Below are 23,131 nucleotides of genomic sequence, written 5' to 3' on the forward strand. Positions count from 1 at the left end.
TGTTAATAAAAATTCTTTATTGAACACTTCAGAATCTTCTCTTGTGTCTCTGAGTAAGGAAATGCCCACAGGTAACAGAGAGCCCACTCACATTGTTATTGTTGTTATACATTTGTATGGAATCATTCCAATAAAATATTATAATAGGAGTGTGTGCACTAACAAATTATTTCTCCCTTCTCTCCAAATTTGAAGACCCCTCATGAGAAATGTTAAATAAATAATTTTATTTTTGGGTTTTACATCTTGAGTTAAATCTTGGTAGTCCACAGCTGTAAAAGATATTTAAAGGGGGACCATGGTAAATAAAAGGTTAACAACTGCTGATCTATACAAACAGTTGTAAAACAACCAAAGAGATGCTAGAAGCACTTGAGAGAACCTATGGTTTTTTCAACTCTAAATCATAGCCACTTTTTATTAGGGAACGTGTACGGTTCTATCTTAACAACAAAAAACAAAAAAGATTATGAAAAGCACATTTTTGTTCTATTAAATGTGTTTGACAATTTAAGTTTAACTAGCTTTGAATTGACTGATAGACAGAAAATGGGATTACTCACTGAGTGAATGTTTCAGTACTTTTGTATCTATCTTGTATAGCCAGCAGCTAAGTTTCCAAGATGTTTGCATTGTTGAGGGACGAGTGTATAGCCCAAAAATGTTTTCATGAGTTTTCAACAGTAACTAAAATTTCACACTGAATGGGAAAGGCAATAGGAGGGACATGCCTCACAGCCAATCACATAGCTTCTGGAACTCTGGGAATGTGGGTCACATGACAAAGGATTGTCCATTTCAAATAGAATCTTCAACCAACAGAAGCTCTACTAATTTTAAATTAAAAGAACCGAGTAACTGCAGACAAAATTTGAAGCCTGACTCTAACAGAGAGACAAAAGGAAAGACTGTAAAGGCAATAATGGCTCATCTCATAATTGTGAACAGAAATCAAATTACTGGATCATTGACTCAGGGTGTATCAGTCACTGTACACATAAAAAAGATTTATTTATAAATCTAGATGAAAGAGAGGAAATATTCAAGTTACTAATGGTGATCCCATAAACATTGAAGGAAAAGTGACTTGCATTTTGGAATGTGAACTGCCTGATTAAATAAGTGAATATAACATAAGCTAGTTTGTTCCTGAACTAAAATGTAACATATGAAGTCCATCAGTTTTTTTTAATGATAAAGGCTTTTCTATACATTTTGCAAATAGACAGCGTCCAGTATTGAAAGATAGTGAAATATATTTTCAAACACTTCTTAAACCTAATGATGTCGATAAATGGAGTCTTTTACATGAACAGCAACAGATTAACATAGTGCAAAATTAGAAAGCAACAAGAAAAATACGTCTGTAATTTTTAGCAACTGTATGTAAGGAAAGGGTTTTAAAAAAATTCCTTCACCCACAAATGTCTCAAGAGTGAGTTATTGGGTCTTTAAGAGCCAGTTAATGAGAAAGGGATGGACCCTGCGGAACATGTAGCTATTCTCCTCGGCGAGTCTACATAGGATCGTAAAATAGGAATTCTACCAGAAATTCAAAACTCTTCTACAGCATCTGACTTTCGATGCCCCTAACAGCATTTCAAAAGTATGTGAAATATTTAAAGAGCGGTTTTACCAGGGGCGGGCGGTGGGACTGAAACCAATTGTCCTGATGCACGCACCCGTTAGGGGATATAGCTTTATTGAACCAGTTAAAAAAAAAAGCCACACAAACTGCCAGCTTTCCCAAGTAAACAGTACAGCAGCTCTGCACCCGTCGAAGCAAATTGCGGCCAACGCCCAGACTTAAGCAGAACAAATCCCCCCCCCCCGCGCGCGCCTTTCTCCGCCTCTCCTCCGGCCCGGCTCGTCCCCTTTAAGAGGAGGCCACACACACCCAGGATGCCTCAGTACGTATTGCTCGGGCTGTCCCTACGGAGGCGAGTTTCGTGCTGGAAGGAGCCGGCTGCGTAGACAGGCAGGCAAGGCAGGCGGGCGCCCAGCCAGCCACTCACTAGCATGGAAGGCGATGGCCCGGACGCTTACAAGGCGTTCGTGGCCCTGCACGGGCCGGCCCTCAGCGCTTCAGGAGTCCCGTCCCGCTACTGGCAGAGCCTGTGGCACAAACTGGAAAATGAGGTGAGGCTCCGGCCTGGCGGGTCGTTTTCTGGCTCCTTCGGGAAGGTACGACGGGGTGGCGCGGCTCTGGCGGTGGCGCCTCCTCCTCCTCGGGGATCGTCCCGACTCCTTGCCGGAGGCGCTGCCAGCGCGTGGGCTGTGTGGGGCAAGAGCTCCCTTCCAGGCTCCCCGAGTCGCCCCCGCGCTGCTTGCTGACTGGGGGGTGGGGGTGGGTTGAGGAAGGGGGTTTGCTTGCGAGTAAATGCGCCCAAGCGCGTTCCGAGCCTGGCCCTGGTCGGGGTTGCGGGTAAAGCGAGTTCCGCCGAGTGAACGAGGAGGGGGGGCTCTTTTACGCCTCGGCGCGATCCCGCTTTTACGCCGCCGATGGAATCACAACTCCCGGGAGGGTAAACTCTTTCGAATCCACTTCGCTGGGAATGATTTCGTTTTGTTTAGTCCCCCTCTGTTTTTCCGTCGGTGGGTTTCCCGTCCCGGTGGTGGTGCAGGATGAGATGAACTGGTTCCAGCCTTTGAGGAAAGAAATCTCGTTTCTTTAACATCAGTTACTTCCCAACAGAGGTTGTTGAGGATCGACGCCTTTGTGGACTAGAATCATAGGGAGGCTTCTGGAAGAGGAAACCTTGGCCGCTATTAAACTCGCCCCCCCCCCCCCCCCCGCCTCAAGTCCGTGTGATTTCAGACCATCTTGTTTTCCCGTTACAGTGCTTGGTTGGTTGGTTAGGTCTTTTAAGAAAAATACTCTGGAGAAAGGAGAAAAATACTGTACTGCTAAGAAAAGGAGAAGGAAAGGCGCCCAGAGTTAGAAAGTTTAAATGGTGGTTAGGATTATGTTGCCTTGAAGCAATTATTTGCTACACTTGGCCATGAACTTTTGTTATGTTTATATTTTCTCTGGGTTAATTGGATGTGATTAATTAAAAGCTCAGCAACCCTGCCTATAAGTGAAAGGTTTGGGTGTGTTTGGTTGGTTGGTTGGTTAGTTAAAAAAATTCCTTGAAAATGAAGGGAGGTCAGGAAATGTAGTAATTCAAGAAAAGCTGTAATAAACATTTTAAACACTCTCCCTCTACAAAACTGAAGGTAGGAGAAAAGTCATGTCTGTGGTTTACAGATACATTGAGTGGTTGTTTCTGGGATTGGTTTGTTTTTTGTTTTTTTTTGCACAGTCCCCACTGTGCATTGCAAACAATAGTAAGTTGTATATTGCTGTAATTGTCACTATCTACCATTTTGACACAAGTATGTGTCTTTTTTATATCAAGAATTTAAAGTTTTATTGTAGTTGATGGCCTCTGATCATCTGGTAGGTTGGAATCAAAACCATGGACAGAATCCTCATGAGGTTTGTGTATCCAGCTACAGCTAGTTGCAGCTAATTGAGAAGGTTCTAGAGTGTGCATTTTCATTGCACAATGGGCACATGACCCAACTATGTCCCAGGATATTATCAGTTATTCACAATTAGCTGTGAATAATTATGCAGACCAAAGAATATTCTGGCCCAAAGTCTGAAGTAGTTTTGCAGGCTGTGGCTTGTCAGACAGCTGTTTATGTGGTGTATGCTTAAGAACAGAAATTATTTCAGATTAAATCACTTGACAAGTCTTTTTTTAAAAAAATCTTGTGTATTACATGTCTAAGAGATGTTTTGTAAATTATATCCCTAATTACTTGGAAATTGACATATGTTCTTGGGTTATTATGGTGAGATAAGCTTTTCAAAGACGAGGACTAAGCAATTACGAATTATTTTATTTATTTATTTATTTATTTGATTTATATCCCGCCCATCTGGTCAAATAGACCACTCTGAGCAGCTTCCAATAAAAAGGAACATATACAATAAATAATAAAGATATTACAGACAGACTGTGACATAGATGAGAATAAAAGAATAATAAATAAAAGAAGTTGGGTGTTGACAGGAGGGAAGGCCTGGACATACAACCATGTTTTTAATTGGCTTTTAAAAGTGCCCAGCGTAGGGGCTGCACAAATCGCCAAAGGAAGGTTATTCCAGAGGCGAGGAGCCACCACCGAGAAGGCGCTATTTCGTGTTCATTCATTCCGGGCCTCCCTTGGTGTTAGGCTCCTCAGCCTCACCTCCTGGCTCAAGTGGGTGATCCGGGCAGATCTAGGTGGGAGCAGGCGTTCCGCCAAGTATCGAGGTCCTAAACTGTTTAGGGCCTTATATGTAAGCATTAACACTTTGAAGTCGATGCGGAAACGGATGGGCAGCCAATGCAGCATGGCCAAAGTAGGAGAGATGTGTTGGTGTTTTCTCACTTCCGTGAGGAGTCTGGCCGCCGCATTCTGCACCACCTGGAGTTTCCGTGTCAGCTTCAAAGGGAGCCCCACGTAGAGCGCATTACAGTGGTCTAATCTGGAGATTACGAGTGCATGTGCTAAAGTAGTGAGCGCCCCCATGTCTAGGTAAGGACGCAGCCGGGCAATCCACCAAAGGTGGAAAAAGGCGGTGCGGACCACCGACGCCACCTGCGTTTCCATGGTGAGCATCGGGTCCAGGTGTACCCCCAGGCTGCTTGTCCGGGTTCAGCCGCAGCCTGTTCTCCTGCATCCATTGCAGTACGGCCTCCAGGCAGCGCTGGAGGGACAGGACGGCATCACCTGCAGTTGGTACAAAGGAGATGTAGAGCTGGGTGTCATCAGCATATTGATGACATGACGCTCCACACCCCCTAATGACCGCGCTCAGTGGCCTCATATAGATGTTAAACAGCATTGGGGAGATAGTCGACCCCTGTGGAACCCCACACTTGAGGCTCCACGGGGCCGAGACACTCTCCCCAAGTTACACTCTCTGGGGACGGTCCCCCAAGAAGGAACGGAGCCAGGCGAATGCCAAGCCACCAGTTCCCAACTCAGAGAGCCTCCCCAGGAGGATACCATGGTTGACGGTATCGAAGGCCGCCGAGATGTCGAGGAGGACCAACGATGTTTTACCCCTGTCGGCCTCCCTCAACAAGTCATCATACAGGGCGACCAATGCCGTCTCTGTACCGTGGTGCGGCCTGAAGCCCGACTGAAATGGATCCAGGGCATCTGTTTCCTCCAAATGTGCCTGAAGCTGATCGGCCACCACCCTCTTGACCACTTTGCTCATGAAAGAAACATTGGTGACGGGCCTATAGTTGCCAATTTCGTCCGCCGCCAAACTAGGTTTCTTTCTTATGGGCCTAATGAGTGTCTCCTTGAGGGCGGAGGGGAATCTTCCCTCAAGGAGAAACCCATTTATTATTACAGTGGCCCACTCTGTTGTTATCGGCCTGGCTGCTTTGATTAGCCAGGCTGGGCAAGGGTCCAAGGAGGAGGTGGTGGCTCGACAGCGATCAAGCACCCTGGCCACAGAATCAGGCGTGACAGGCTGAAAGGAATCAAAAGTTACCGGGCAAGACGGAGTGCTGGACATCTCTGCTCAACTCACCGTATTCAAAAAAGGAGAGAGGTCCCGGCGGATGGCCTCCTCTTTAGATTTTAAAAAGGCTGCAAACTGGTCGGGTGAAAAACTAGGGGGAGGCCTGTCACCCAGACCAGTTCCGGACAGGTCGCACACTATATGGAATAACTCCGCCTGCTGGTTGGACGCTTTGCTTATCGTGTTAGTGAAGTAAGTTTGATAAGCAGCCTTTACCCTAGACAGGTAAAGGTTAGTTGCGACCCTGACAGCTATCCAATTATAGTCCGTCGGGTTCTTCCTCCACCTACACTCTAGCCTTCTCCTATGTTGCTTCAGCTCTCGGACCTGCTGGTTGAACCAGGGTGCTGACCAAGCTTTACGACGGAGAGGGCGTTTAGGTGCGATCGTGTCTATAGCCCTGGTTGCGAAGGTGGACCAGGTGTCAACCAGAGCCTCGACAGGAGTGCTAGCCAGGTCAGGCGTAACACCTCTCATCGCATCCTGGAATACAGCAGGATCCAGTAGCCTTCGAGAGCAGACCATAACAATAGGTCCCTGCTCCCTGCGAGGGGGGAGAGCCACTGTGAGGTTACATTTTATCAGGTGGTGATCTGACCATGACAAGGGGACTGACACTAGGTCAGCCACCATCAGACCACACTCGCTGCAACTGGTGGAAAAATCCAGGTCCAATATGTGGCCACCCACGTGAGTGGGGCCGTTGACATGTTGGGACATTAACCCCAAAATACTAACATGTTTCACAGGGAGGTCACAGACTTCTCTTTAAAAATGTGTATGAGATTGTCATACACAAGTTATGCCTGACTAGCATATATGTTTTCCTCCCCTGTAGTATGACTTATTATAAAACTGTGACTTGCATGCACTGTATGCCATGGAGCTGCTTTTATTTGTAGAAGGGAAGAAGAGAGAATCTTGACATTGCAGGCCCTTGTGTACCCCCAAAAAACTGCTGCTCCCAAAGAGGGATCCCAGCAGCATGCAGAGCCTGGTAAGTCGACCAGGCAGCCTGTGGGAAGAGAGATGGAACTCAGTAATTTGATCTCACTCAGTGTCTTGCTTTGGAGCAGTTAAAAATACATGTCTTTAACTGGTGGTAGATCTGATTCTGGTTGTGCAGGTATGGTTTCTGAATGTGACTCTTAATATAAGAGTACACATGGTTTTTGTTTGCTTTTGTGGGTTTTGGCTTATACAGAGATTATAGTTTTTGAAACAGCTTGTGGGAAAACAATTAACTGCATTTGCTTATTTTTTTGGGTTGCTTTGTGTGTTGTCAATTGGAAACGGACTTACAGTGACCCTAATAGTTTTTTCAGGGTGAAATATTTAATGAGTGGCATTACCAGCTCCACCCCTTCCCACTGAGTTTCCGTGGCTAAGCAGGGATTTGAATCCAGGTCTCCTGAGGCTTAGTCTGACCACTACACCACACTGGCTATCATGGCTTATTGTAGCATTAAAATAATAAATAATCATGTGGCACCTTCAAGACCATCTGCACATTCATCTTCCAGCACTTTAGACCATTTCATCAGATACATGAAGCACTACTCTGAATTATATTAATATCTCTGTGATTGTTCACAGAACTGTTACTAAGCAGATTAATATGATGACACTACCATGTGTCCTTCCTCTCTCTTTTTCTTAGTTTGAATGTGTAGGCTAGTCTTGCTGTACATACTTCCTGTTTTCTCCTGTTTCCTGCTTAGTTTTACTATAGCCCACATCATTCAACGCACGTAGGGTGTATGCTACTTTTTTTACATCTGTGCTTGTATAAGCAAAACATTTCCACTCCATGAACTGTGCTGAGAACACAGTAGGCTTCTAATGTTTTTACTTCACAAGAGTGGTGTTGACTGTTCCACTATTCAATGGTAAGCTGGCTTATTTGCTTAATGGCTCCTTGTCAAGCAATTTCAACCTGTCCACAAACAACAGTTGGGGGGGGGGGAAGCTTCTTCTAGCGTGCTAGATTGTAAGTCTAAACTGAAGAGAAGGGTCTTCACACTATTTTTATTTTATGCAAGAAGGATTGAAAAGGTTATTATTAATAAATTTCTAAATAGTTTTTTAAAAGTTGCAAATACAAAGTTTCTTCTCAGTGAAACTGGGTTAATATTAAATTATCAGGATATATACCGTATTTTTCCATTTATAACACGCTCCCATTTATAAGACACCACCCCAATTTTCTAACCCCCAAATTAAGAAATCTTTGAGGATTCAGCCTCTGAGGTCAGAACGTCAGACATTTTGTCTCTGTTGAATCTTGAGCCTACAGGCTCCACCTCCAAGGAGGTATGTTCTAATTACAGTAGTTTGATCAGGGTCAGCTGACATCAGTTCCATAAGGCTCCTAATTGGAGGAAGCTAAGTCTCCTGACTGTAGTTCAATCATGGCTGAAGCGAGTCTGTTTACAGAGGCAAGGTATGGGCTGTTTTTCTGTCTCTCCAGCTATCTCAGCTTACTTCTGTGTAAAAGATGCCCTTTAATTTTTAGGGTAATGATTTTAGGAAAAGGGAGGGTCTTATAGATGGAAAAATATGGTAATCTCAAAACTGAATTAGTAGTACTTTTTCCAAATATATTGAGTTAATTTTGTTTTCTATACTTACAGCAGTCCTGTTCATGTCTACTCTTAAGTCTCATTGTTTTCAGTGGCATGTACTCGGAGAAATAGATAAGACCAGAACTTAAAATATCAGAAACTATTATGGGTTCTGGTTCCTTTGTATCAGGGAGATACATACAGTTTTGGACTATGCCTACACTAATGAACCTGTAGAACTGCATCTGGGATGCATCTGGTTGAGTTTGGTAGCCATCTGAATGCTTTTTGCCTTTAGCAAAAGAATTGATGACTGTGTATAGTTGCCAAATATGCCACAGAAGAAGGTGTAAATGCAAGAGGTTTGCTGTCCTGTATTTCATACAGATTTCCAAAGCTGTGTTTAAAGGTATCTTCATTAAGAAATTCATGATCCAAAATCTACTTGCATTGATCCGTTAAAATTGCGTCATCTTTGAATGCTCCTAATCCAGTGATTGTAAAATAAATTTCAAAAGCCATTGTTATCCTAGCCATTCTCTGTTTGCATAAAGTTGTAGATAAACCGTACACCCCTTGCCTGTCATCCGTCTTTGAAAATGGTGACTACAGAGTTGGTACAGTGGACTGAGCATGTCTGTTCAAGTTACTACCAACTATAGGTGCCGTTCCTAAGGTAGTGTTGTTACCTACATTTTGTATTAAAACACATGTAAACTATGAATCTTGCTATCTAGTTAATTTAAGCATTTGCTTCATCAAAAGCTTTAAAATCTGCAGTGTTAACTATATGCTGTCGCCCTACTGAAGGTCAGTCCACCTGCTTACACAAAGCTGTTGGCTGTTATGCATCAGCCATTTCAGTTTGGTCCTGTGGCTTCTTTCTTTCAGGTGGGTGTTTGAATGGAACTGCAAGTTCCTACCTGATTTGCCCCCAGGGAGCTGTGTGCCAGCCCAGCCTATAGGTGTACTCTAGCGTGATTATAAACATTCAAATCAAGCTAAAACATGTATAGGGCTTAGGGGTTTTTTAATCTCCCAGGGGATGTGACCTTGCCTTGCACTCATGTAAACGATCACTTTTACAGGTATTGGGCATTGATTTTATATAGGTATGTAAAAATAACTGTTTCATTGGAAGAATAAAGAGCCATTCCTGATTTTAAAAAAGAGAGTGGGGTCAGAATTGTAAATGACTTAAAATTGGAAGTTATGGTAATCCTTGAGGTCACTTTAGATATCTAGCCTCTCTTTTTTTCTGCACTCAGACTCCTTAGCATCTGTTATGGTTCTCAGAAGAAGCTATGCCTGGATGGGACTTTTTTAAATTAAAAAATTGAGAGAATTTTCATTTCACTCTGGGCGGGACATTTGGACTAATTGTTGCTCTCTTGTCCCATACAGAAATCAGAGGGTTGTTACTGGGTTTGCAGTATGTTGTAACTCTGTGGAACACCTGAGACACAGTGCAATTTCCTGCCTTTGCAGGAGTCCTTAATTTATGATGCCACATGAAGGCTCCTCTCAAGCCACATTTGCCTTGGCACACACACTTTGCAAATAACTGTGTCTGTGTACCTGCTTTTAAATAGCTTTAGCTATTAGCTTACGAGCTAAGTGCTCTGTTCTGAGATGTTACACAGCTTGCTCAGAAAATTCTAGGAAGCCTGTACTGCTTTTCCATCATCAAATGATCAGCTTTTCCTCATTCATTTTCTTGGAAGAATTCTTGTGAATATACTACAGTGAACATTTTGTAGCACTCTTGATACATACAGTAAATGTGGTGATAGTGAACCCAGTGTATTATGGCAGAAACTGAATTCTGCCATAATTCTACCTGTTGGAGAGGTGAGTAAAGGTGGTAGAAAAAAATTAAAATAACAGACACGAAATAATAACAATATGCTGTCAAGATGATTCCAACTTCTGAGACCCTGCATCTTGGCCAAGCCCAAACAGATGGCAGGACACGTAGCCCACCTATGTTCCAGGTAATCTTGGCTGGCGCTGCCCTGGGAAGCACGGTGTGTATTCAAACCTCTGTGCCGGCTCTGCAGCCCGGTGCACCAATGCACAGGAAACGGCCAACCATTATGTTATATATTCTAGACTTGACCTGGTGTACCTGTGCTGACAGATGTCTTCAACAACTTTTTTAAAATTGCAGCTGTATGCTGTTAGTGTAGTACAGCAAATATAGACTAGTAAGCTTTGTGGCAGAGCGCTCATTTTGCCTATAGATGGTGTCAGGTTTGGAAAAATCTACCTCGTGCTTCAGATACTACCCTCTCCCCTTCCCCATCTGCAGCTATGGGGATAATAATACTGACCTTGAAAGGCAGTGTTGTGTAGTGGATAGAATGCCAGACTAGGACTCGGAAGACCTGGTTTCCGATCCATGCTTGGCTGTGGAAACTAACTGAAGTGGGTATCATTGGTTAATAATAATAATAATAATAATAATAATAATAATAATAATAATAATAATAATAATAATAATAATAATAATAATAATAATAATGTGTCAAGTCAATTCTGATTTATGGCAGCCCTTGTCAAGATTTTCTCGGTAGAGAGTAGTCAGAAGTGGTTTAACATTCCCTTCTTCGGGGAAGTGGAGAGGCACCCTGGAACTGTGCAGCTTGCCCATGGCTGTACAGGCTTGTTGTTCTCTCAGGAGGCATGGTGGGGAGTCAAACTCCCAACCTCTAGCTCTGTAACCAAACACCTAAACCACTGGGTTATCCACCTAAGAAAATTCCTCCGTAATAGTAACTATGAATTGAAAGTGACTTAGTGATGCTGACCTACCTTACAGACATTGGAACAGTGATGGCAGATAGATCAGACCAGAAAATTTGCATCCAACGGGCTAAGTTGTTAAGAATTTTGGAGAAGTTAGTGTGATAGCACAGTTCACTTGGAGTGCGAAGCTGGTTAACAGCCTGGGTACAGAACCTTTGGTTATTTTGCTTGGCAAGTAGGCAGGGTCAAGAAAGTTCTCCCAAATGTCTGTTTCAGGTATAATGTGAAAATTCACAGTTCTGTTTGAGGCAATGTCTCTCCATGTATTTTCATAGCTAAGTAAGTTTTGGCTGACTTTGAATCACTGAGAGCAAAGTGAAATATTTTTAATAGCATAAAAATAGTAGAGTTTGATGTAACACATTCCCATATACTGAAGGTTAATACAGAAATGTGTGCTTAGCACATGTTTACCTTTTATAGTCTGTGCTTAAGAGATGTTAAGATCTCTGAAATTGTCCTTTTTTTCCCCAGACAGAACACATTTTTCACTGGGTTTTTTTTCTGGGAAAAATTGAAAATTTCAAAAATTTTACATCTCTATCTGTGCTATGAAAAGTCTTTTTCCACATTACTATATGTGTGCTAGAAAATGAGGTTCCTCTGAAGCAGCTTCCTTTCTAGCAAGAAACCAGGCTAAACTCTATCTTGGGCCATAAGGACTTCAGCCCAAGATTTCTCCAGGTGAGCACAATGTACAGTGGGGTCTTGACTTGAGAACTTAATCCGTATTGGAAGGCGGTTCTCAAGTCAAAAAGTTCTCAGGTCAAATCTACATTTCCCATAGGAATGCATTGAAAACCATTTGATCCGTATCTGCTCTTTTCCGTCCATAGAAACTAATGGGAAGCTGCTATTCTGCCTTCGACCACTAGAGGGGGATGTTTTGTTTCTTTTTTTTCTTAGGTCAAGAAAGGTTCAGGGAAGGCAGGGAAAATACAGTCCAGGCAGTACAGTACCAGGCAGTCCGAAGATTGTCTCCCAATCCACTCTCTAAACGCTGGGAGGAGTGAGGAAGCAGACAGGCACCCTTTTCACTGGCCAACAGTTAACTGAAAGTTCAAATTTTGCACTTTCCCTGCCTCCCACGTGGGTTTTTTTTTCAGTTCTTAACTCAAATCTAAGTATGTAAGTCAAGTCAATATTTTTCTATGAGAGTGGTTCTTAAGTCAAAATGTTCTTAACTCGAGCCGTTCTTAAGTCAAGACCCCACTGTAGGTGTCTAGCAGGTAGCTCAGAATGGAAAATTCCAAAATTTGGGATTTTAAAAAAGCTCACCAGTGCATTGAGCATGACTAGTGTCTTCTGTTTCATAAATGTATATTTCTGCAGGATGGAACTAGTGTTTTGGAAAAGGTTTATGAAAAACTGTCTCCAATAGTAGTGATTCTCAAACTGGGGTTCCCCAGATGTTCTTGGACTGCAGTTCCCAGAAGCCTTCACCACTTGCTTTGCTGGCCTGGTTTTCTGGGAGTTACAGTCCAAGAACACCTGGGTTATCCGTAAGCTCTGTACACGTCTGGGAGTGGTACAGTGAGCCTGTTTACAACAAATGCATCACCATCTACTCGGATAGTTGGAAGTACAGCTAAATGGAGTGGTGCAAACTAGCTTCTATTTAAATATGCTTCTGTTTCTACTTAAATAAGCTATTTCAAAAGTAAAGAGACTGGTGTTGTAACCTTAAGAGAAGACTTCTTGCCTGGTTGTGTCTTAAATGAAGAAGGTGGGAGGATCTTGAAAGCCAGAAGACCTGCACTCTTATTATCCCAGTGGGCAGAACACGTAACAATGGACTCAAGCTACAGGAAGCCAGATTTTGGCTGAATATCAGGAAAAAAATCTTAACTTTTAGAGCAGTGTGGCAATAGAACCAATTGTCTTGGGAGGTAGTGAGTTCTTCACCGCTAGAGGCATTCCAACTCAATTATTCTATGAAAAGATTTTGTGAAGTGAGTTTTATGTGCATTTTTCCTGCCGAGTTGTAGAAGATTGCTTGCAGTTAAAGCAAACCAGCACAACATATGATTTGCCAAGCAGAGTGTAGCCTACCATCACTGCTAGAAGTTGTACACACAGAGATGCATGCAAGAACTCATCTGGTTTATTCAGAACCCCTTGTGCACTGTAATTGCCATGTGTCGGTCACAGGAAGTGTGGTCCAGCAAGAAGCTTTATCTTCTTAAATAAATGAGCATTGTTGTTATGTGCTCCAAAGTTGCCTACAACTGATGGTGACCCTATGAATGAGAGAACTCTAAAACATTCTGACCTCAATAGCCCTGCTCAGTTCTTGTAAATTTAAGTCTCTGGTTCCCTTAGGACAGTGATGGCGAATCTATGGCACATGTGCCACAGCTGGCACACAGGGCCCTCTCTGTGGGCAAACGAGCCATAAGTTGCCATAGAGAAATACTTACCCGTCCTCCGATCTCTGATTTCGGCACTTCCGTCTGCTGGTGCAGTGGTCCAGTGGAGGAGTGCAGTGGCGACCATTACCAGTCTAGCTCAATGGGGGATTGGAGGACCATTATTTGTTAATGCCGCCCATGGGGGGGGAGCATTTAACCCTTGCAGTGCAGGAGCAGTTGGTTTTTTCTAAACTAAAACCTCAGCATTTGGGTTTTAATTGCAGTATTGGCACTTTGATTTTGTGTTGCAGTTTGGGAATTTGGGCTCACAAAGGTTCACCATCACTGCACTAGACGTTTAGAAGAAGCCACTCCCCTCAAGCAGCAGATTTTGCAGTACCAGTATATTTTTGCCATCTATCCATGGCATGGATCCACGTGAATTTTAATGTACGCTCATCTCCAAATCATTGCCCATCTCCATTTCCTCGGTTGTGGCACTAGCCTGAGAAATTGGACTGGAAGCTTCTTTGAAGTGGCATATTTTCTCCCCACTTGTACTCTGCAAGGAGCTGTCCATGGAGTGCTCAGTGTTGATGAAGATGAGGCTTGCCAGGTCTCAGAGAATGAGCTGCTGTGCCAGGAAATCTCCAGGCCAGGCAAACAAATGTGAGGAGCAGTGGTGGAAGGGAAAGAGCAAGTCACGTTTATTGTTAGGGGGTGGACATAGTGTTTGGATACCCAACTCCAACCCTCTCAGAACGGCACCAGGCCTCACTGGCTTCCTGTGTCTGTCCAACACAACACATAATATACTTGCTTAGGAGCCCACAATACCTAGCTCACTCCCTCACACATGCATGGAGAAATATTATGTTCCTAATTCCTGTGACATCACAAGGCCCTACACTATGCCTTGACAAAGACCCACCCCAGGCATTGGGCCCCAGATATAATGAGGAGATGGGGAAGATAATCCCGTGACAGCCCCTGACAAACAAGACAACACTTCAAAACCACTCCAGAAAAATTCTTTTATCGGTTTTAGAAAAGAGGCTATCCTCAGCGGAGACAACAGCCTGGTTCAGCTCCAGCAGGATGCCTACCTTTTGGTCCCTTTCTTCCCCCTGGGGAAGAGGAAGCTTTGGGCCTTGCAAGGGAAAGAGAGAGAAAAATTCAATTAAGGGGGTGAGCTCGTCCACTGCTGTCAACTGGCTTCAACCCAGGCATATCCACTGAACAATGTTCTGGCAACTTCATCCCGAAGTTCCGCCTGCCAACATCCACTGGCTTCCACCAGGAATATCCACCCCGTTCATCTCTTCCACTCAGCTTCTGAAACGAGCCTCCACCAGCTCCCAAATGCTTGGGTCACACTCACGCCCCGGCAACATTCCCACAGAACACCAGCCAGCCCATTCACACATACACACACACCAGCCACCCCCCAATGCATACACACCTTAACTTCACCAGCCATTCACACGCACACACGGGCTTCCATCCACCGATATCCACCAAACTTCCGCCAGCTGGTTTCAGGAGGCTAACGTCCCCTGGCTTCATCCGCCAACCTTTGCCGGCCTCCGCCTTGCAGCCTCAGCTTTCGCAGGCAGATTCCACCAGCTTCTGTCTGCCAATGTCCACTGACTTCCCCCTGGTCCATTGCTGACATCAGCCAGCTTCAAGCCACGGATCTCTGCCAGCCTCGAGCTGTTAACTCGCCAGCCCACTTAGCAAGTTCATCTGCTTTTGCGACAGAACCCAGTGGCTGGGTCACCTGCAGCCACTGCCGCGCTCTCTGCCGGACTGCTCTCTGGCCACTGGCCTCCCTTCTGGTCTCCTGCCCTGCCCAGCAAGCCCCTTTTATCTGCCAGCAGAGAGGTGGGGCATTGTGAAGTCACAAAGACCCAGGTGATTGTGGTTGGGTTCCCAAGGCAGCAGCAGCATCCTTAGGATTGGCTGAGTTCTGAAGATGATGTCAACAGTCCCTCTGATCATGTGATTCACCCACAAAAGCTTGCATTTTGCATGATTTTTAAAAATATTAATTAGTGGTCTATAAATGTATCCCCTTTCACCAGTCCTTCTGATTGTTAAATCTCCTGACCTTCTGACAGGATTCTAGGCTGGTGCTCCAAAACGTTATCTTCCAGCATGCAAATCTTAGCACAGGTCAGGCTTTTGCCCATTAAAGGAAGAATACAGGAAGCTTCTCTGCGTGTCTTGTAAGTCAGCAGCAAATTCAGTGCCTTAGGCCCCAATGAAAACGAAAGAACACAACTATGGCTGTCTCTTAAACTGAGAGAAATCAAGGCTTGCATTCATAGACACCTGAACCACTAGGTGAGTGATGCCGAATCTATGGCACACAGGCCACAGCTGGCACACAGAGCCCTCTCTGTGGACACACGAGTCGTACGTTGCCATAGATAAATACTTACCCATCCTCTGATCCCGGATTTCGGCACTCCTGTCTGCTGGTGCAGTGGTCCGGCAGAGGACCCAATGGGGGATTGGAGGACCCGTAAGTATTTATTTGTTGATACTGCCATAGGGGGGGAAACAGAAGCATTTAGCCCTTGCAGTGCAGGAGCAGTTGTTTTTTCTAAACTAAAACTTCAGCATTTGGGTTTTAATTGCAGCATTGGCACTTTGAAATAAATAAGTTGATTTTGTGTTGCAATTTGGGCACTCGGGCTCAAAAAAGTTCACCACCACTGCCTTAGGAAGCCAGACCATTTGTTATTTGGTCTTCCTCTTTTCTTGCTGCCTTCAACCTTTCCCATCATTATTGGCTTTTCCAAAGAATCTTGCCTTCTAATGATGTGCCTGAAGCAGGACAGCATCACTTTCAACATTTTTGCCTCCATAGATAGATAGTTCAGGCTTGATTTGCTCTGGGGCTCACTTGTTTGTTTCTTCAGCAATCCACAGCATCCACCAATCTCTCTAGGACTATATTTCCAATTAATCATTTTTTCCCCTGTTGGCTTTCTTTACTGTACAGTTTTCGCTCTTGTACGTGGTGATCAGGAATACAAGAGTGTGGTTGGTCTTGGTCTTGGTCTTAGTCGTGGTCTCCAATGACTCATCCTTATACGTGATGTTCTTTTCTAATCTCTTCATTGTTGCTCTTTCAAGTCCCAGTCTTCTGATCTCTTGGCTACAGTCCCCATTTGGATTGATGATTGAACCAAGGTATACAAAAATCTCTTAACCATTTCAGGGTTTTAAAAATTGTTGACATTAGAGTCGTGTCGTTCTTCTGTAGTCATGATTTTGCTCTTCTTAATGTTCAACTCCAGTTGGTCATTTTCTTCTTTTCTTTCCATAAAAGTTGTTTCAAGTCATTGCTGCTTTCTACCATTAAGATGGTGTCATCTGTATATCTTAAATTATTGATGTTTCTTTCACCAATTTTCACTCCTTTATCTGAATCTAGTCTAGCTTTACGCGTGATATGTTCTGTGTACAGATAGAACAGATGGGGGGATAAAATGGACCCTTGTCTGACACCTTTGCCAACAGGAAACCATTCTGTCCTAATGGTAGCTTCTTGTCCACCATACAGATTACACATCAGAACAATCAAGTGTTGTGGCACACCCATTTCTTTCAGCACAGCCAGCAAAATTTTCTGAAAATTTTTTGTGTACTCCAGTCATCCGCAGACATTTGCAATATGATCTCAAGTGCCTCTTCCTTTTCAGAATCCAGACATTTCTTGCTCCATGTAAGTAAAAGCCTTTGTTGCAACTCATTGAGCATCACTTTGCTTGCATGGGAAATCTAAGCAATGGTCCTATAGTTAATTCACTCCTTGGCATCTCCTTTCTTGGGAATTGGAATGAATATTGCATGTTTCCCATCTGTGGGCCATTGTTTTGTTTTCCGTAGTTGTTGGCATGTTCTTCTTAGGATTTTGATAAAGTCAGTCTCTGGATTGAAATACTGTACTGTAGTTCTATCCATCTACCCCTAATGATTTATTTCTTCGTAGTGTTTGCAGAGCAGCTTACACTTCACTTTATAGAATTATGTAGTCTATTTGATTTCTGTGTAGACTGTCTGGTGATGACCATATGTACAATCATCTGTTCAATTGCTTAAGGCATGTAAATAGATTGTTGGCTTCAAAGAACTATCAAGCCATTCTCATCTTTCATTTCTGTCCCTATGGTCAAATTTTCCAACAAGATTTGGTTCTGCTTTGTTGCCTACTTTTATGTTCCAGTCACTTATGATTATAAAATGTCTTGTATTGATGTGTGATAAACTTTCTCTTAGATGCTTGCCTTAAAAAGCTTTCAGTGTCATCATCTTCAGCATCAATAGTTGAAGCATAGATGTGAACAATATTTGTATTGATAGGTTTTTCATGAAGTCTGATTGATATTATTCAGTCAGACTTGCAGTATAGCTCTAATTTGCCTGTTCTACATCTTAAGTATTAGAACCACTCTATTTCTTCTGAGTTTGTCATTTCCAGAGTAGAATACTTTTGGCTGTCTGACTGAAAATACAGTATGTCTTTCCATCACACTTTAATTTACTGACACCAAGCACTGCAATGTTTATACCTTCCATTGCTGGAAGCTTACAGTTTCCAGTTTACCTTGATCCCTATGTTCTGTGTTCCAGTTGTATGTGTTCTGCATCAGACTTTCTTTTCACTTCTGTGCATTTAAGAAAGCCCATTTTAACATGTCTGGGAGAATCAGGTGCTTCCTTTTCTAAACCTGTTTATGATTCAGGTTTTGTCAGCTAATATTTTATTTAGCTTTCTGAACAAGATCTGGTATTCTTTGTAACAATGGCTTGTGGATCTGCTGGAACAGGCATTTTTCCTGCATTATTTGCATGAATGCCTCTAATTCTCCAGAACTCAATTTGACAAGATTTGAAAAAGTTGTTGCTTTGTGTGGATAAAAGCTTCTCTAATCTCATTGTGTTTGTCTTTCCCTTTTCTTCCACCTCACCAAGTATTTCCACACCTTCTTTAAGCAGTTAAACAGCTCTGCCTAATAAGCAGCTGTACTTTTTAAGAATCTTGTAAAAACTGATGTGTTAGAACAGGCTCCTTCTTTTAGCCTCTTTTTTCTTTTGACTTAGCTTTGAGTTTCCTGGTTAAAACTCCGAGTACTTCCAAAGGAAAATAACTTCCAGTTTTCCTCCAAACGTTATGGGCATTTGGAGATTTTTCAGAAACTGAGCGTCTTGGCAGCCTTGCCTTCTTTCTGAGAGTGTTAAGCCTAGCAGACTGAACTTAACAAAGGTCTGGCACTCTCTAAAATGGTAATACTGTGTTTAGATGGTATCAATTCAGATTGTACATGGGGAGTTATTGAATTATATGTCCTTCTATACAAATACTGTAAATAAATTCCTCAATATATTTTTAAAATATGCCATATTGGGAAGAAGGCTTAGCCACACCAGTTTTCGTATCAGGTGAAGTAGTTGTACGAGGGGGTGTTGGCAAATATTGAGCCTTGCCCAGAAAAAATTGAGTTATGAAGCTGTAACTGCCACACTATTCTACATATTCCCCCAGGAAGTCAATGCACTTGCGACTTCTGTCCTGCAGCTTCTTAAGTCCCTGCAAATAAAATTCTTCCGACTGCTGGTGTAACCACTCATTTGCAACATTAGTTGCCTCCTGAACCCTCCCAAATCGTTGTCCCTTTAGGTGTTTTTTGAGTTGGGGGAACAGATGATAGTCAGAAGGAGCCAGGTCGGGAGAATAGGGTGGATGGGGGCATCACTTGAAAGCCTAAGGACGTCAGTTTTGCCATTGTTTCACCTGCAGTGTGTGATGAGGCGTTGTCGTGCAACAAGGTGACACCTTTGGAAAGCTTTCCTCGACATTTTTCCTTGATGCTTTGCCTCAATTTTGTCAATAAAGCACAATAATATTTTGCATTGATGGCTGAACCCTGTTGGAGGTAGTGCACCAGCAGAACTCCCTTCTTATCCCAAAAAACTGTTGCCATTTGCTTCTGCACCAACCTTTGCACTCGGAACTTCTTTGGCCTGGGGGAACCACTGAGCCTCCATTCCTTAGACTGTTCCTTTGTCTCAGGATCATAACAGTAGATCCATGTCTCATCACCAGTTACCAGTTTGCCCAGGAAATCTGACTCGTTTCTTGCAAAATGTTCCAAAACAGCCACCGATGACTCCACACGTTTCTTCTTTTGTTTTGTTGTCAAAAGTTTGGGGATCCACTCTGCTGCCAACTTTCTCATGTGATATTCTCTTTTCTCTCATTTCCAAGTAGTTGTGGATAATGGCACCAACTCTCTTACGTGATATTCTCAGATATGTAGTAATACTTTTGGCTGATATTTGGCCGTCCTCCATTATCATGTCATGGATGGCTTTCACATTTGCAGGGACAGAGACAGAAACAGGTCTTCCACTGGGTTTCTCACTTTCAACACCAAAATGGCCAATTTTAAAATTGACAATCAAACATTTAACTGTTGCATATGAAGGGGCCACTGTCAGTCAGCTAGCCGCTCCTGACAGAAGGAGGGAAGACAAGTCTCCCTACAAGGCTGACGAGTGGTGGCTAGCCTACTGGGCGCTCCACAGCGACTGGAAGGAAAAGTATGGCTGGTGGCGGCAGCAGACGTGTGAGTGGGCGGTCCGGGGCAGGACCCTCGTTAACTGTGCAGGGGTATTCCTATTTGTATACGAATACAAATATCCCCCCATCTCCAGTTGTTAGTTAATTGGGAAGCACAGTTCTTAAATTTAGTTTTATCTGTTTTTATTATTTTAAAAAGTTTGTAAGCTGCTTTGGACATTGTCTTTTGGTGCAAACATGTATAAATGTAGTGAATAAAAAGAACACCTTTTTAAAAAGGGCAAGTACTGTTTAAAAACCACACCTGCATTTTTAAAGTCCTACGTACCACACCTACAATATCAGGGGAGGAGAGGCCTACCATAAAAGGATATTGTTTTGTGATTAACTGTTGGAGGCCTTCCAACATAATCCTATTTTATAGGAAAGAGGGCCTTTTCTGTAGCAAGTCCTCCCCACCAATTATGAAATTCCCTTCCCGTGAAGCTCAGATTAGCAGATTCTTTGTGGTGCTTTAGGTAGGTAGTAAATGCTGTATTGTTCCATTGACTCTGTAATTTATTCTTACTGTTTTTGCAATGAATGCTTTTATTGCGCCGTGCATTTTTCTTCAATTTTTCTTGCTATTTTTAATCTCTACTTTGTATTAAACATCCAATGATTGGGCAATTGGTAAACATATCTAATACAGGAAGAGTGAAAGGGGATTACTGGGCATTTGATGGTTCAAAGCACAATGTTATTATATGGAAAACATGATCAGAAGTGTCTTTATTCTGTGGTATCATGAGATACCATGGTGGTGCTGTGGGCTAAACCGCAGAAGCCTTTGTGTGCTGCAAGGTTAGAAGACCAGCAGTCGTAAGATCGAATCCACGCGATGGAGTGAGCTCCCATCACTCTGTCCCAGCTCCTCGCCAACCTAGCAGTTCGAAAGCATGTAAATGCGAGTAGATAAATAGGTACCACCTCGGTGGGAAGGTAAACAGCGTTCCGTATATAGCCGCACTGGCCACGAGACAACGGAAACTGTCTTCGGACAAACGCTGGCTCTATGGCTTGGAAATGGGGATGAGCACCGCTCCCTAGAGTCGAACACGACTAACTAAAATGTCAAGGGGAACCTTTACCTATCATGAGAGGAGATCTGGCACGTTGGAGTAGAAGCTTCTTGGTGTATGTGAACAGTACAGGGTTGCCTTTTAGAGACACAGCAGGTGAGGAGGGGGAGGAGGATGCCAGAGACTGCAATAGAACAATTTTCAAGGCTCTAGTCTAGAGCTAGAGTAGTTGCATTGTTGTATTTTGGTGAGGTCTTCTATTTGACAGTCTTGTTTGAAGGACCACCGTAGGACAAACCTAAGCTGTATAGTCAGGTGTGGTGTAAAGATTAAAATTACCCTGTAAAGGAGGGTGATTTGGGACTATGATGTTGCCCATCCACAGCAAACACCCGAACTGCACATGCACTAGGCACCAGGAGTAAAGCATTTCTCAGCTGAATGAGATCTCCTGTAATTCTGTTTAAGCAGCAGCAACCACCACCACCATGTGCCATCAAGTCAGTGTCACTTTATGACGATCCTTTCAAGATTTCCTAGGTATCGAGTACTCCGAAGTGGTTTATCGTTCCCTTCTCCTGTGGGCACTTTTGGCTACACAGTCTGGCTTCTCTCCCAGGAGGCAAAATGGGGAATCAAACTCCTGACATCTAGTTCTGCAGCCAGATACATTTGCTGAACTTCTAGCCAGCCGAAATACAGGCTCAAATTTTGCACCTGTTCCTCTAAATCACTGGTTCTTAACCTTTGCTACTCAGATGTTTTTGGACCACAACTCCCAGAAGCCTTCACCATCAGCTGAGTAAAAAAAGGTTAAGAACCACTGCTCTAAATCAGCAGATGCAATTTTATGTAACTCACTATCCTTGTTCTTGGATACCTACCTCAGGCTGTGAATTATAAATCTCTGTCTTCTTCCAATGAACTGATTTGTTGCTGGTGCTTGTTTGTTCAGGAGCAGCTGCTGGTTTATTCAGGGTTGCCATTGTCATTAGAAGGCTGTCTTAGTGCTCTTACGTCGGTGTGGCACAGATCATATGTTCAGGTTATGACTTTGCTAAAATGCAGTTATTGGAGAGAGTAGGTGTGTTAGTCTGTTCCAGCAAATGTATAGCAATAAAAACTGCAGAAGTGATAGGATGCCTTTAAGAGTAATAGGGTTAATTCAGTGTGAGGTTTCATGGATTTCAGTCTGTGTCTTCAGACATGCAGAGTAAAGTCACCGGTTATTTACACATTTACACAAGTAATATGAATCCATTGGCGGCCTGAGAAAAACATTTCTTGGACTCAGTTATCTTGTTATCTTCTCCTATTCTTGGCTTAATTGGCTTAGGGTCTAATTCATTCAGTACCATTTAGATTGTTGATTTTCTCCGTTATATCACTTTTTATTGTATTTCAGATAGAAATCTATAATAATGTTATGTTTGCACAGATACATGTGCCTGTCTCTCTCTGCCTTAGTTGCATGGTCAGACAATTTTGAAGGAGTGCATTTGGAGGGTTATTTCATTTTTAAAGCAGACTGACTAATTTTAATATGTTGAAAACTCAGATACCACTGGTTGAGTCACTGTTGGTGGGAGATACCCTGTTCCTCAAGAGTAGTAATCTCAAAGCAGACGATAGTCTGAGTATTTCCAGCTTGTTTGGATGATATTAGAAGCAGCCTATTCTGTTACTGGAACAAAAACAGGTCCTTCAGTGCATCTTAGCTGCCTTGTGAAATGTATTTGCACCTAATTCCTAAGTAGTTGTGCTTGCAGTTTTCCTTATTATTGTATTATTTCCTTTATTTATTACTTGTTTCTTTATTCATATCGTAGTGTTGCACAATTTAAAATTATGGACATACAGTATATGAAATACAGTGGTGCCTCGCTTAACGATTTTAATTGCTTCCAAAAAAAACATCGCTATGTGAAAACATTGTTAAGCGAAACACCATTTCCCATAGAGATGCATTGAAAACCGGATAATCCATTCCAATTGGAACGGATTACCATCCTTAAGCGAAAATCCCCATAGGAAAAAATGTTAAGCGAAACCCATTGAAATGCATTGAAGCCTATTTCAATGGGGGAAAAAATTCACAAAAAATTCAAAAAGACTCAGAACAAAGCCAAATTAAGTTAACGAAGGTTTTATTAGGTGTACTAACGATTCCAAGCATT

General features: G+C 43.0%; 1 protein-coding gene across 2 annotated transcripts in view; it reads left to right on the top strand.

Moving 5' to 3' along the window:
- The first annotated feature begins 1,891 nt into the window (after positions 1-1,891).
- TTLL12 (tubulin tyrosine ligase like 12) overlaps positions 1,892-23,131 on the top strand; it is a 41,918-nt gene continuing 20,678 nt past the window's right edge. The window contains exon 1 of one of the 2 annotated variants that reach the window (XM_020808634.3): positions 1,892-2,139. In XM_020808634.3, coding sequence (XP_020664293.3) covers positions 2,020-2,139 — 120 coding nt within the window. In that variant the 5' untranslated portion in view covers positions 1,892-2,019. Of the gene's footprint in view, positions 2,140-2,405; positions 2,526-23,131 lie in introns of those variants that run through there. The other variant, XM_073000827.2, reaches the window with a different exon arrangement.

Source organism: Pogona vitticeps, chromosome 5 (assembly GCF_051106095.1).
Source record: "Pogona vitticeps strain Pit_001003342236 chromosome 5, PviZW2.1, whole genome shotgun sequence".
Taxonomy (NCBI): domain Eukaryota; kingdom Metazoa; phylum Chordata; class Lepidosauria; order Squamata; family Agamidae; genus Pogona; species Pogona vitticeps.